Genomic DNA, 14282 nt, shown 5'->3' with positions numbered 1-14282 from the left:
TGTGCTGCTGCAGGAGGTGTTCACTTAGCGATCTCTGTTTGTTTACAACAAGCACCACACACTCTGTGCACAGTTAGTGAAGCCGGTTAATTCACGATCACAATGTTTATGATCAGCGGAGACTCTGTGCATAATTACCCATGCTTGTTTGTTTATGATCAGCGACGGAAGTTGTGCACAGTTAGCTTCCATAACTTGCAGAAAACGTATACCCATATGAAAGTGTGGTGACTTAGAAGAAAGAACAGCTTCAGTTCCCCTCGGTGAAGAGGTGAAAATATTCCAAAATATAAAATACTCTTTAACTGATTTGATATTGATATTTTTAAGGGGACTAAAATACCTTTTGCTTCTGCACCTGTCTACAAAAGTGCATTGCTTAGCTTTCATGTCTGTACTCCTGCCTGCTTGTACCAACTGGGGGGGAACCATCCGCCACCTCCTGCAGACGATGGACACATTACTGTGGCAGAGGTCCTGTGTGGCTCTCACACAGCTCTGCCCTGCAGCACAGTGTCATTAGTGTATGAACTTGTGATATTTTTGCAGTTCTCTGTTTACCATGATGCTGGTTGTTTCATCAAGTCTGTGAAATGAAGAAGTAAATAGAGGTTGCTCTCTCACACTGCCTGAAGGCACAATACACTGCTGCAGTATGTGTTTTTTCTTTCCTTTTTTTTAACTCATAACCTGGATCGGGTGTTCTGTGCTTCGTTTGCTGGAAGATTTTGAGTCGGTTTGTTGTAGCAGAATTTGTAGACCTGTACTGTTTGCACGTCCATATGATATATATATATATATACAATACACATGTGTGTGTATATATATATATACAATACACATGTGTGTATATATATATATATATATATATATATATATGTGTGTGTGTGTGTGTATGCATATATATAAGTGTATATATACATGTGTATATATATATGTCAACTGCTGCCCCCCTGTATGAGTTTAGATTATGTTACATTCTGCATAATTATTTCCAATTTGTAGTGTAATGTTTTGGTGTATGATGTAGTGTAATCTTGTATAGTCAAGTATTTATATGCATTTATAATTCCGGTACAATATTATGATATATTATATTATATATTATATATGTGTGTGTGTGTGTGTGTGTATATATATATATATATATATATATATGTATATTATTACTTTATACTGTGACTATTATTATACTGACCTTATTATTTTTTTTTATTATTATTATTATATATTATATACTATATATATGTACTGTACTATTATTATATGCTGTCTAGTCTCTAGTGTCCTTGTTCTATTCTGGGTTTTTTCTATTGTTTTTATTTATTCTAAAATATTCTACCTCAGTATTTTATTCTATTGTGTTTTATTGAACTTAAATACCGGACTGCTGTGACAACCGAATTTCCCTTCGGGGATGAATAAAGTAATCTATCTGTCTATTTGGTCCAGTTCGGACCGATGCATCAAATAAACATCCCGAACAAAGTGAGTGGAAATAACTTTATTGTTTTAAACTTCAATCTAGTTACTGAATGCATTTGTGGTGCAAGTATTAAACTATGATTGTTAGCATATGGTTTCAAATTAGGACTAACTTTGCCAACATTAACAAATATGTGAACCATATTGTGAAATTTAAATTGGCCTCTGTTTGTGGGCATCTGCTGTGAGAGGCAGCGTGTTTATATGCATCTATGTGTGCCCTCTGAGGTCAGAATAATTCATCCACCATATGGGCAGATGAGAGAAAAACCTCCAGAAAAAAAAATAAAAACCAGAACACTTCACATGTGAATGAACAGGGCCGAGAATTGTGGCAATAATGCCAGTCTTTATTGATCCCCCATGTGTGATTACTGCGTTTGATTGAGGATGATTAAAACATACTCTGATCTTTTTATCTCCCCCTGTCTCATTCACACGCACACACACACACACACACACACAATGGGCATCAAAACACAGAAGCTATTTGTCTCACAGTCACATATCTAAGAATACAGAGAGCTCAAAGCAGTAATTACTGTCTGTGGTTGAATTTTAATTACATGTTAGCATTGTGCCCGGTTTTCTCTTATGTGTGTGTGTGTGTGTGTGTGTGTGTGTGTTGTCAGGATTGTTATCTTACACTCACACTAACACACTCCTTGGCTGTAGCACAATGACCACAGCTCCCCACCACCTGCTGTTGTGTTAGAACAGAGAAGCAGAAAGAGAAACAGTATCTGCTCAGTGTTTTCATCCTACTATAGTAGCATCATAGTCGTAGTATTTTACGTTTCATAGATGCATTTTAATCCAGGGTGACTCAGTTGCCTGTTTTATTTGTAACCAGCATGTTTCTTGTTTGTATTTATTCATCTTTTTTGCATTTAATGAAGAAATACCTAAATTTTCTGAAAACAGGTCATGTGTTATTAATTCCTACGTGTGTGGGTGCATATACATGTAACCAGAATATTGCTGTCATTACCTTGAACGGCTATCATTATTATAAAAATTTAAATTGGTCCGTTTATTATTATAACGGCAAATTAATGGCATTTTTGAGGGCTTGTTCATATTCCAAAATTTACCAAACTTGGGATAAAATTAAATCCTGTTGAAAATGTACGTATTTCATTGGTTTCAGAAATGGGCAAATGTGGCAAAATGACCTATTAGCGCCCCCTAGAATTCAGCCCCTAAAACAGGTTTGTCGTAGAGACACGAGATTTGGTACATACATGTGTCATGGGAAGACGCACCAAAAAGTCTAAAGAAGCAATACCCAAAAACGAACAGGAAGTCGGCCACCTTAGATCAAATGCCGTTTTAGACTTTTTCGCCATTTCCATGTCGCATTCTTTAACGAACTCCTCCTACATTTATTTTATTTAATTCAATCGACTTCAAACTTCTGTACCATCAAAAGGCCTTTGACATCAAAAGTTATGAAAAGCTTTGCAGACTGTCACACTATGGGGGCGTGGCATGGCGTCAAAATATGGCGTTTTGGCATAAAACACGAGACCTTATAACTTGACCATAAATTTTCCAATCTGCCTCAAACTTGTCATGCATGATGATGGTTCATCACTGACCAGTTCTACATAACAATATTTCATAAAGTCCCGCCCTTTTTGATTAGCCACGCCCCCTTTCATAACTAATGAACCATTTGTTGTAGAGACTTACATGAGGTGTCAATGTACTCAGCAGAGAGTCCTGGATCACTTGCCCCTTTATTACATTTCTTTAAATTCACCCTTTTCTTCCTGAAATACTGCATTTGCACTTGTTTCTATATAATACCATATACTTTTACATGTGAAAACAGACAAGTTCACAAAGGAATTGACAGGAAAAAAGGGAAAAAAAATTGAGATATGTTTTTGGTTTTCAGTATTTTTCCTGGGTCAGCTCATCCTGCCAGTCCCTCTCTGAAAATGGTCTTTCTTCTCTTAAACACCTAGTATAACTGGCACCAAGAGTCTAGAGCTCCACATTTACTGATGCTGAGGACTGAGTGCTGAAAGTGACCGAACTGTACAGGTACATCTCAAAAAAATATTTTTCTAACGTATTCTTCACAATATTCTCATTTTCTGAGACACTGAGTTTTGTGTTTTCATTATCTCTAAGCCAGAATCATCAAAATAACAAGAAATACAGGCTTGAAATATTTCACCCTACACTGCAAAAAAAGAAAAGTTGGGTGAACTCAAAATTTCAAGGCAACAAACTTCGATAAAATTTTAAGTTGGACAATTAAACTAAATACTTTAAGTTTTGTTTTTGAGTTTGCTCAACTCTGAATTCTGTACTAACTTACAATTGTACATTGTAATAACTTTTAATCCATACTTCTGCTAACTTCTGCAATGTGCTGAATTGGCACGATTGTAACGCCGCTATGAAATGTCAGCTAATGTTGCGACCACAATTTTGAGTTAGCATTGATGCGCTAATGGCTACTCTTGTAGCTGTAACAAGCAGCGCCGCTAGCATCAGTTAGCCGCTAGCATCAGTTAGCCGCTAGCATCAGTTAGCCGATAGCTTTCGCTAATGACCGAATTTCACAACAAAGAAATAAGAGTTAGCAGAACTATTGCCCCTTGTTTTGAACCCCAACTTAAAGATATAAGTAACAACAACTCACAAACTTGTTTTTGAGCAAACAACTGGCTTCTTTTGTTGTGCTAACTTACATTATTGCCCTAAATATCAATAATTTATATTTCCAAGGTTTACCAACTTAAATCACTGTTTTAGGCCAAAAAATACAAGTTTGCTTTTTTTGCAGTGTATGTGTAATGAATCTATATAATACGAGTTTCACTTTCTGAAATGATTGACAAAAAATATTGAACTTTTTCATAGTATTCTAATTTTTTTTAGATGTACCTGTATGCGCCTTTAACAACATAATCAGGTAAATGCAAAGTTCGGTGGCAGCGAGTGAGAAGAGGTTGAAATCAGGCAGAAACACCCTTGATCCTGCCCAATATGGCTCTGTTGTCTTTAGAGATAAACAAAAAGAAAAAGATTATTCACAGCCTCTCTAACCTGAGCAGGGGCCACTTCTGCCTCCTAGTCATAAGAGCAAGATTTCCAAAGACAATAATGAAAACAGGCTCTCATTCATCAGCAGCAGACGGGGGTTTAATACAATGGTAGGTAGGAAGAACATCATAACAGCTGCCATGTTTACACAATAGGTCTGAACCCTGAATGAGCCGAGGGAAACATGAAAGATGGAGCTTAATGTTAATACGCTGCGGCTAGCCATCAGTGTGATCAGAGTGGCACTCAAAGGCCCACTCCAGTGAATATTCTGCCTTGATGCTTTTCATCTAGCGGGGAGATTTATGTGCGCTCTTCAAGCACCTCTCATCTTTGCTTTCCCCAAACAGGAATCTCTGAAATGTAATTATTGATCTGTATGACAACCTCATCTTTCTTCTTTTTTTTTTTTTTTTTTTGCTGTCTGGATGTGATGAACTCCCTCACTCTCCACCTCTCTGGCCCTAATGACACACACAGCATATACAGGTGCATCTCAGTAAATCAGAATATCATAGAAAAGTTAATTCATGTCAGTTATTAAATTTTAAAAATGTATTTATTTATTGTTTATTATAGATTTTTTGTAAAATATTTTACTTTTAACAGCACAACTTTTTTTTAATCATATTTTATTATTGTTTTATATTTATTGTTTATTTTAAAACTGGTAATTTAATACAGTCATATTTATTATTTTACATTATTTATTCTATATATATATTTATTTTATGTATTGTTTCTTGATGTAAAATATTTAAAATTTTACATATTTTAGACTAGAATATCATAGAAAAGTTAATTTATGTCAGTAATTCAATTTATATTTTAAGTTTATTTGTTTATTGTTTATTAATTATTGCTTTATATTTATTTTATTTGTGTTAAATGTAATTTAAAATGGGTCACATCTGTTGTATTTTATTCAATTTTGTTTCCTGTATTATTATTTATTATATCTTTTTCTATTGACTTTTTTGTAAAAATATTTTACTTTTAACAGCACAACTTCATCATATTTTATTATTGTTTTATATTTATTATTTATTTTAAAACTGGTAATTTAATACTTATACATATTCATCATTTTACAGGATTTATTCTATATTATTTATTCTATATATTTTTTTTATTTTATGTATTGTTTCTTGATGTAAAATATTTAAAATTTTACATATTTTAGACTAGAATATCATAGAAAAATTAATTTATGTCTGTAATTCAATTTAAAAGGTGGAGATAACACATTATATAGATCCATTACACACAGAATGAAACATTTCATGTCTAATTGGCCCGTGGGCCACGAGTTTGAGACCCATGCTTTAGTTCATTATAAGGGTTGGCAACAATAATTTAAACATATTTACAGCATGTACGTTATTTCAAAGGCAACATATAACACTGACCGTGTGAGAGGTTGTTTCGGTGGTTTTCTCAGCTGTAATCTGTAGTTCTTGTATATATCGATGGTGGTTAGTTTCACCTGTGACCTATTCCTCGCTGTATATGCTGTTCACATAATATTTATTCAGCATGTGTATCATTTTCTTGGTCCTTGTACATCTCCTCATAAATATTAAAGAGACACTTTGCCCCCCAGTTTGGAGAAGCAGGCAGGAGTACCGACATGGGAGCCAAAGTCACACAGAAACACAAACAGACGAACCAGTCGAGGCAGTAGTACGCTGGAAAAAAACTGAAAAAAAAAAAAGGAGATGCCAAACACTTACCTTAAATAAACAGTAAACAAGTTATTTTGTAAATAATTTCTTTAAAAGTACTGACAGTTAATATTTGTATTTACAAATTTTGTGTCTTCTTTGGTCATTTTGTGTCTTTTTTTTGGTTAATTTTGTGTCTTTTTAAAATAATTTTGTGCCTTTTTTGGTCATTCTGTGTCTTTATTTGGTCATTTTGTTTCTTTTTAAGTAATTTAGTTTTCTTTCTGTCATTTTGTGTCTTTTTTTAAATAATTTAGTGTCTTTTTTTGGTCATTCTGTATCTTTTCTTTAGTAATTTTGTGTCTTTTTTTGGTCATTTTGTGTCTTTTTTTGTCATTTTGTGTCTTTTTTTGTCATTTTGTGTCTTTTTTTGGTCATTTTGTATCTTTTTTTAATAAATCTGTAATTTTGTGTCTTTTTTTTGGTCATTTTGTGTCTTTTTTTGTCATTTTGTGTCTTTATTGGTCATTCTGTGTGTTTTTGCTCATTCTGTATCTTTTTTTTTTGTAATTTTGTGTCTTTTTTTGGTCATTTTGTATCTTTTTTTTTGTAATTTTGTGTCTTTTTTTAAATAATTTTGTCTCTTTTTTTGGTCATTTTGACACTGCCTCCAGCGGCCCCCAGGTAATTTCCGTTTGAGACCCCTGAACTAAAGGCTCTGAGGATTTTCCCCCCTTATGCATAAAGGCAATCACTTGATCCATTAGTAATATCGGCATTAATTACTGCAGCTTTAATATGAAACCCCTTTTCATTCCCTGTTGTTGTACTGTATGCACAAATCAACCTGACAGTTTCACTCTCACTGTGCTTTGGCCTGTAACTGTGTCATTGCAGCGGAAAAATTATGCCCGACTCCAGCAGCTGTTGAGTCAGAAACACACGGCCATCAACATTCCAGCTGGGAATACTCCGTCTCAGCCCTTTGCCTTTTCTCTCATAGTCGGCAGATGGAAAAATCTGGCATTGTGATGTAAGAAGTTACACCTTGAGCTTGTTTACTGGTACACATTGGCTCTACTTTTTTTTTTCCACTACACTATCCAATTTCTCTTCTCTCCATTCCGTGCTTTTTGTGGCTGAATGTAGAGTCACAAGTCAACATCCCAGGCGGTCCTTGTCCTTTTTTTTTTTTTTTTTTTTTTTTTTTTCCGTTAGCTTAACACAGCTATCCTTGGTTGGAGCTCTGTCTGTGTGTGGCAGTTGAGTCCTACATGACCCCTTGGCATTCCTGCACAGTGGCATAAGTCACCAACAGGGCTGTATCAATTTCCCCCCGGCTCGGAAATAGGCATACAAGCAGTCGGAAATCTCCGTCCTGGAGCACTCTCACTCCAAATGTATGGAAAATAGTTGCAGTGTGACGACCCAATCCAGCCTGTCAAGGCGACCAAAAGTGACACTGTCATTGGGCCAAGTGGGTCAGTCCAGTGGCGGACTCGCACTGTTTGAAGGGCGGAAAAATAAAAAGGGCCCCACCAACGTCATCGGCATCATGTGTGATGAAATTAGAGTTGTTCCGATTCCGATATCAGTATCGGAAATTGCTCCGATACTGCCAAAAATGCTGGCATCGGTATTGGCGAGTACTGGAGTCCAGGCACCGATCCGATACCACTTAATTTATTAAATTAGTAATCTACTTACTGGTTCGCTCTGTTAAGCTTATATTGTGGCTGCACTTTAATTTAAATATATTCCTAAATTTATTTATTTAAGTTGCCGTTGCACTACTGTTTTGTATACTGTTTCATTTAAAAATAAATGGCTTGAATTTGCTGTATTTATTCATGTTTGACAACGGGTTTAACCTGAGCCAGGTTACCACAATGATAATCATATCAGTCATGCAGGTGTAGTATGATATTTTTTTAATAACATACTGGTATCGGCCGATACCCACAGCACAAGTATCGGAATCGGTATCAGGAGGGGAAAAATGGTATCTGAACATCTCTAGATGAAATAGTCGTCATTCTTGATCACAATTAGCATTAAGTTAAAAGGAGATCCAGATCAAAGTAATTAATGATATGGTACTGACAATTAAAACCATAGAACCAAACCATCTAGGGGGATCCGGGGGCATGCCCCCCCGGGATAAAATGTGTACATTTTCAAGTAAAATGCATCAATCTTGTGCACTTTGAGAGCTAAATGAGAGCAAACACCTCACATAACATTTTCCACAGTTGGGTGATACTGAATCTTTATTGGTATCCTACTGTGACATTTTTGTAATCACTGCAGATAATTTTCTTCACTGGGATTCTTTTTCTCTTTATTGCAAAGGCACTTTATCGTGTTTTCCAACTTGGCATTTAATTGTGCGTTTCTACACAGGTTTCTTTTTCTTTTTCCCCTGTTTAATGGGTTTTTTGAGGAGTTTTTCCCTGGCCGATGTGAGGGTCTAAGGACAGAGGGTCTGTAAAGCCCTTTGAGGCAAATATGTGACTTGTGATTTTGGTCTATATAAATAAAATTGACTTGACTTGACTGCGGGTACAGGCGTACTATTAATCAGCTTTTTGCTTCCTTATCCATTGCGGATTTTAGTACCACTCGATGTAGCTGTTTGTCATAGCGGCTTCACATGAAAGCAACGCCTCTTTCGCATTCCCCGTTCGTCGGCTACCAAAGAGAGGAACCATGGCACCAGAAGGGCACTCATTAATGCACACTATAATTTTTTTTTGCACTAGAGGGCACATCATCATAATTTATTATATGAATGGGCACCCTAGAGTGATTCCCACCCGGGGGGTCGCGAAGCCCTCTTGATTTTAAGGGGTGTAATAAATCTAATGTGTTAAATATAGACGAGTCGGCATTTAATTCATTAGTGGGACAAAAACAACTAAATAAGGGCTACATTAAACGTTTATTCATTTATTTACATAAAAAAATCACTATAGAAAAGTTTAAAAATAAAGGCTATATCGCGAGAATAAGGGCGTGTGTAACATCCCTCCTGCAGTAAACACAGGTAACCTCCCCTAGCGGTAACCTCAACTAGCGGTAACCTCACCTAGCGGTAACCTCACCTAGCGGTAACCTCAACTAGCGGTAACCTCAACTAGCGGTAACCTCACCTAGCGGTAACCTCACCTAGCGGTAACCTCACCTAGTGGTAACCTCACCTAGCAGTAACCTCAACTAGTGGTAACCTCACCTAATGGTAACCTCACCTAGCGGTAACCTCAACTAGTGGTAACGTCACCTAACAGTAACCTCAACTAGTGGTAACCTCACCTAGCGGTAACCTCACCTAGCGGTAACCTCAAGTAGCGGTAACCTCACCTAGCGGTAACCTCACCTAACGGTAACCTCACCTAGCGGTAACCTCACCTAGCGGTAACCTCACCTAACAACAGAAACACAGAGCTAATGGAAAAATGGCGAAGCGTCAGGGAGACGAAAATGCTGAATATCTCAAAAAGAAAAAGAGAGGGTACCATGAAAGTTACATTGAGTTTGGCTTCATAGAAGCAATGGACAATGGGGAATTGCCGAAGTTTACAATGGTAAAAATGTGGGTCCCTCAAGAAAAAGGTTGGGAACCACTGCTCTAGAGGGCACAACATCATAATTTATTATATGAAGGGGCACCCTAGAGGGCACCCAATCAGTTTTTGCACGTGTAAAGGGCAGCCAATAAGGCACTTCCTCTTATTTTTACCACTCTAGAGGGCAGTTTAGCCCGATTTTACAACCATAGAGTCGCCCCCCACCTGAGTCCACCCCTGGGTCAGTCAGTGCTGAGTGAGAGATGAGGGTGTTGACTGACGGGACTTGGTTTAGGGTCACCTCGCTGGCTGCTGCCGCCTCTGTTACTATTGTTGTCCCGTTGGGTCCTGACCCTGTGTGAGGTCTTTGTCACAATGCCGCCGACAGCTTATAATACCCCAGCTTTCTGTCACTACGGCGACTGTCCCCAGGTGTCAGACCCATGCAGTGATAGCAGTAATCCTGGTATTTTCCCTTCTGTGTTTATTTTTATGGCTGCTATATAAAACTATACTGTTGAGTCAGTTGTTGACTTCAAGCATGTTGTTTCCATTCAAAGTCGCCTCATCACAAATGTTCTTCAGGTGCATAACTATACTGCCCTACAAAGTCTAACTGCAGTAACTACAATTTTGGTTAAAAAATAATAATAATAATTGAGTTTTAACTACAAATGAACTCCTTGATGTCTGTTTTATCTTGTGACAACATTTTAGATTTCAATTTTGCTTTATTTCTGAGAAATAATTATATAAAAACCACAAAATCAAACTCAAAACCAAGCAGTAACTACACTTACCATGGTTTCCTTTGGATGTATATACTAATTTAAACATAAAAATAATAGAAATTATAAATTTATTTGAAAGGAAATATTATCTAAGTATTGTCTAAGAAGTATTATCTGGATAGTGATAAGTAAAAAAAAAAGTGAGATTAAATTATATTAATATATATAATATATATATATAAATAAGTCTAAAATATGCACATCTTTGAATAGAGACACTTAAATACACTTCAAACAAAATCAATTTGAAAATGTTTATTCATTGAAAACAAAATATAAAAGCTGAAAGAAGACAACAACATTGTTGTTACTGCATTCTGTTTTTGTATTAATATTATAACCTTTTACAGCAATGCAGTAACTACGTTTTTGGGTTCAAAGGTCAAATAAATCGTCATGATTTTTGAGCATAAAAATTACATCATCAATACATGTAGAAATAAGTGTCATATCACTTACCTACCTATAACCAATTTGTCTGGCCAGTTAAAAAACATTTTTAAAAACTTTAAAACTGTTTTTCTCTGTTTTTCTCTAGTTACTGCAGTTAGACTTTATAGGGCAGTATATAGTTCCTTAACTGCCTCACTGCCTAGATTTCATAAAACAATAAATGTAATATTAAGCTCCTCTGTTTGTTTGTGTCCTGTCTGTGTTTCAGTACCGGATCGGCCAGCTGTACATGATCAGTAAACACAGTAATGAGCAGAGTGAGCGTGGGGAGGGGGTGGAGGTGGTCCAGAACGAGCCGTACGAGGACCCCGAGCACGGATCAGGACAGTTCACAGAGAAACGCATCTACCTCAACAAGTGAGTCTTCCCCTTGCCCTGTGTTCAGCTTGATTAAATCAACTGTTTACAATGTGTATAAATGTGTGTTCTCTATAAAACAGGGGTCTAAAACTCGCAGCCCGCGGGCCAATTGTGGCCCTCGTGACGATATTTTGTGGCCCCCACCTTGATATGAAAGTTCAATGTGAGTTTTATATAAATGGCACTTTACCGTGTTGTATGTGGAAGGTCCCTTTAATTACTTCTTTTTGGTAATTTTGTTCTTTTTTTGTGTCATTTTGTGTCCTTTTTTTTGGTCATTTAGGGTGTTTTTTTAAGTAATTTAGTTTTTTTCTGTCATTTTGTGTCTTTTTTGGTAATTCTGTGTCTTTTTTGGTAATGTTGTGTGTTTTTTTGTAATTTTGTGTCTTTTTTGGTCATTTTGTGTCTTATAAATAATTTTGTGTATTTTTTGGGTCATTTTGTGTATTTTTTAAAAATAATTTTGTGTCTTTTTCAGTAATTTTGTGTATTTTTAAAATTATTTTGTGTCTTTTTTGGTAATTCTGTGTCTTTTTTCAGTCATTTTGTATCTTTTTGGGTCATTTTGTGTATTTTTTGTCATTCTGTGTCTCTTTAAGTAATTTTGTGTTTTTTCAGTCATTTTGTGTCTTTTTTGTAATTTTGTGTCGTTTTTTTAGTAATTTTGTCTCTTTTTTGGTCATTTTGATACTGTCTCCAGTGGCCCCGAGGTAACTTGAGTTTGAGACCCCTGTTATAAAACAATCCCTGTCTTTGATTGTCTAGCTTCAGAGAAACGTCAAAACCTACATATCTTGCTGCAGACTTTACATTCTTCTAATATTTCATCTTGCATTAATAATCTATTGCAGGTCGCCGTTCATTAGGCAGCTGCTGATAAAGCTGTCAGGAACGATTTGATAAAGAGAAGATGATGACATTTTTTTCACAGCATAGCTGTCACTGACTATTTCATCACAGTCCTTGATGTTAAAGGAGAACCTTCTCAACTTGGACCCTATCTCCCCTTTTTTGTGTCTAAGTATCTAAATTAGTCCAGTACTATCAATCAGTTCATATGTTGCACCCACTACTGGCCTTGTTTTGGGCGTTATCCTGCCATCCTTCCATATTTACTGACATTTACTGAAATTTCTTTGGCTGTGCAAACGCAAACAATTTTTTTTTCATTCAAAATCTTTTAAATAAGCTGCACTTTCTGTACTCTCTCTCCGCACATTTCCACCGTTATCTTAAAGCAAAAAGTCACCTCTCGCCTCATTTCAGAACAAGACTTCTCCATATTTCCAAAATGCTGTCAGACACGTATACAGGTACATCTCAAAAAATTAGAATATTGTGAAAAAGTTCAATATTCTTTGTCAATTATTTCAGAAAGTGAAACTCGTATATTAAATTCATTCATTGCACGTAGAGTGAAATATTTCAAGCCTGTTTTTCTTGTAATTTTGATGATTATGGCTTAGAGATAATGAAAATACAAAACTCAGCGTCTCAGAAAATTAGAATATTGTGAAGAAGTTGAATATGTGAGTCCACAGTCAGTGGTGATTTCACTTTCTGAAATGAAATATTGAACTTTTTCATGATATTCAAATTTTTTGAGATGTACCTATAATATAAAAATGAACCTGTCAATTGAAAAAACTTTACATTGGAGCCTGTTTTGCTGCTGTCGGCTCCTGCTCAATACTGGACAAGTACAGGTTTACAGGTTTGAAAAAATTGGCTCTAATTTCTCACTTAGCCAAAAAATAGGGGTCTAATCTTCTTTTAGTTTATGATTTCAAACATAAAGGACATGAGCATCATAACAACCTAATTTCAGACATCATAAGGCTACACAGGCCGAGCATTGCTGTTGTGTTTCAGGAGTGGAACGGTTCAGTTACGTGTCTCTTTTCATCTCTCTCCGAGCCTATTTTCCTGCGCTTTGTTGGACTTGATAAGCGTGAAATTGCGTATTTGATTTTCTGTTATGTTGATTACAATTGAATTAGCTGCTGTGTGCAGGCTGGAGTGTGGTCTCCTCCTCACTCTTATTTTTTAATTTGCCCTGACTGCGACCCCTTGTCACATACCTGCATTGCATTTGCTGTTCAGCATTACAGCACAAAAACAACATGTCTATTTGTTCATGATATTCCAGACATTTTGACCTTTCATTGACTACACTGATGAGGTGAATCCAGGTGAAAGCCTGGTTCAGCACCTTATTGATTTCCCTTATGAAATCAGATTGCAAGAGATGAGAAGGAACATGGATTTGTCAGATACACCTGAACAATCTAATGCAGTCACGTACAACAGCCCTGCCATAACATCTAATAATGCACAGCTTTTGGTGAGATTGTTGAGAAATTGTTATCACTGAGATCACTGTTAGTGGTGTGTTACCAGGAGCCTGTTTCATACAGTAAGTTTACCAAACAAGACAGGACTTTTTAGGATTTAGGAGAAGTCGCTGCTAATTCATGTTAGCATTAACTGGGATGTTCATTTTGGCTAGCAAAAAACAAAAACAACATGATATGTATGATACGTAACTCAGAAAAATGACCAGCGACTCCTTGGAGTGTCTGTTAGTCCAACCAAACGAACAAGACATTTTTACTGAACAAAACGTTCAAATAAACTGTCATTAAGTGAAAATACAGTGAAAGGGTCAAAGTTATGAGACCAAACCGCTAAACGTCCTTTTTTTTAAATCTATATAACGCTATATATATATATATTTATTGACACGTTTCCGTGGATACGGATTGTTCTGCTTCTCTCCTGATCACAGCTCGCCTTGTTAGTGACCTGTCAATCAAAGGTAGCCCCGCCCCAAATCATATGATTCTTTATCTTCTATTTTCTTCTAAATGAGGCCATTATTTACACGATTAACATCAAAT

The 14282-nt window shown here is 36.2% G+C and overlaps 1 protein-coding gene across 1 annotated transcript in view; it reads left to right on the top strand.

Moving 5' to 3' along the window:
• pitpnc1a (phosphatidylinositol transfer protein cytoplasmic 1a) overlaps positions 1-14282 on the top strand; it is a 94256-nt gene that overhangs the window by 43603 nt on the left and 36371 nt on the right. The window contains exon 2 of the mRNA XM_059347544.1: positions 11231-11379. Within this exon, the coding sequence (XP_059203527.1) occupies positions 11231-11379 (149 nt within the window). The remainder of the gene's footprint in view (positions 1-11230; positions 11380-14282) is intronic.

Source organism: Centropristis striata, chromosome 13 (genome assembly GCF_030273125.1).
Source record: "Centropristis striata isolate RG_2023a ecotype Rhode Island chromosome 13, C.striata_1.0, whole genome shotgun sequence".
NCBI lineage: Eukaryota > Metazoa > Chordata > Actinopteri > Perciformes > Serranidae > Centropristis > Centropristis striata.
The sequence above is the reverse complement of the archived record's forward strand: the minus strand, read 5'-3'. Positions and strand labels throughout refer to the sequence as shown.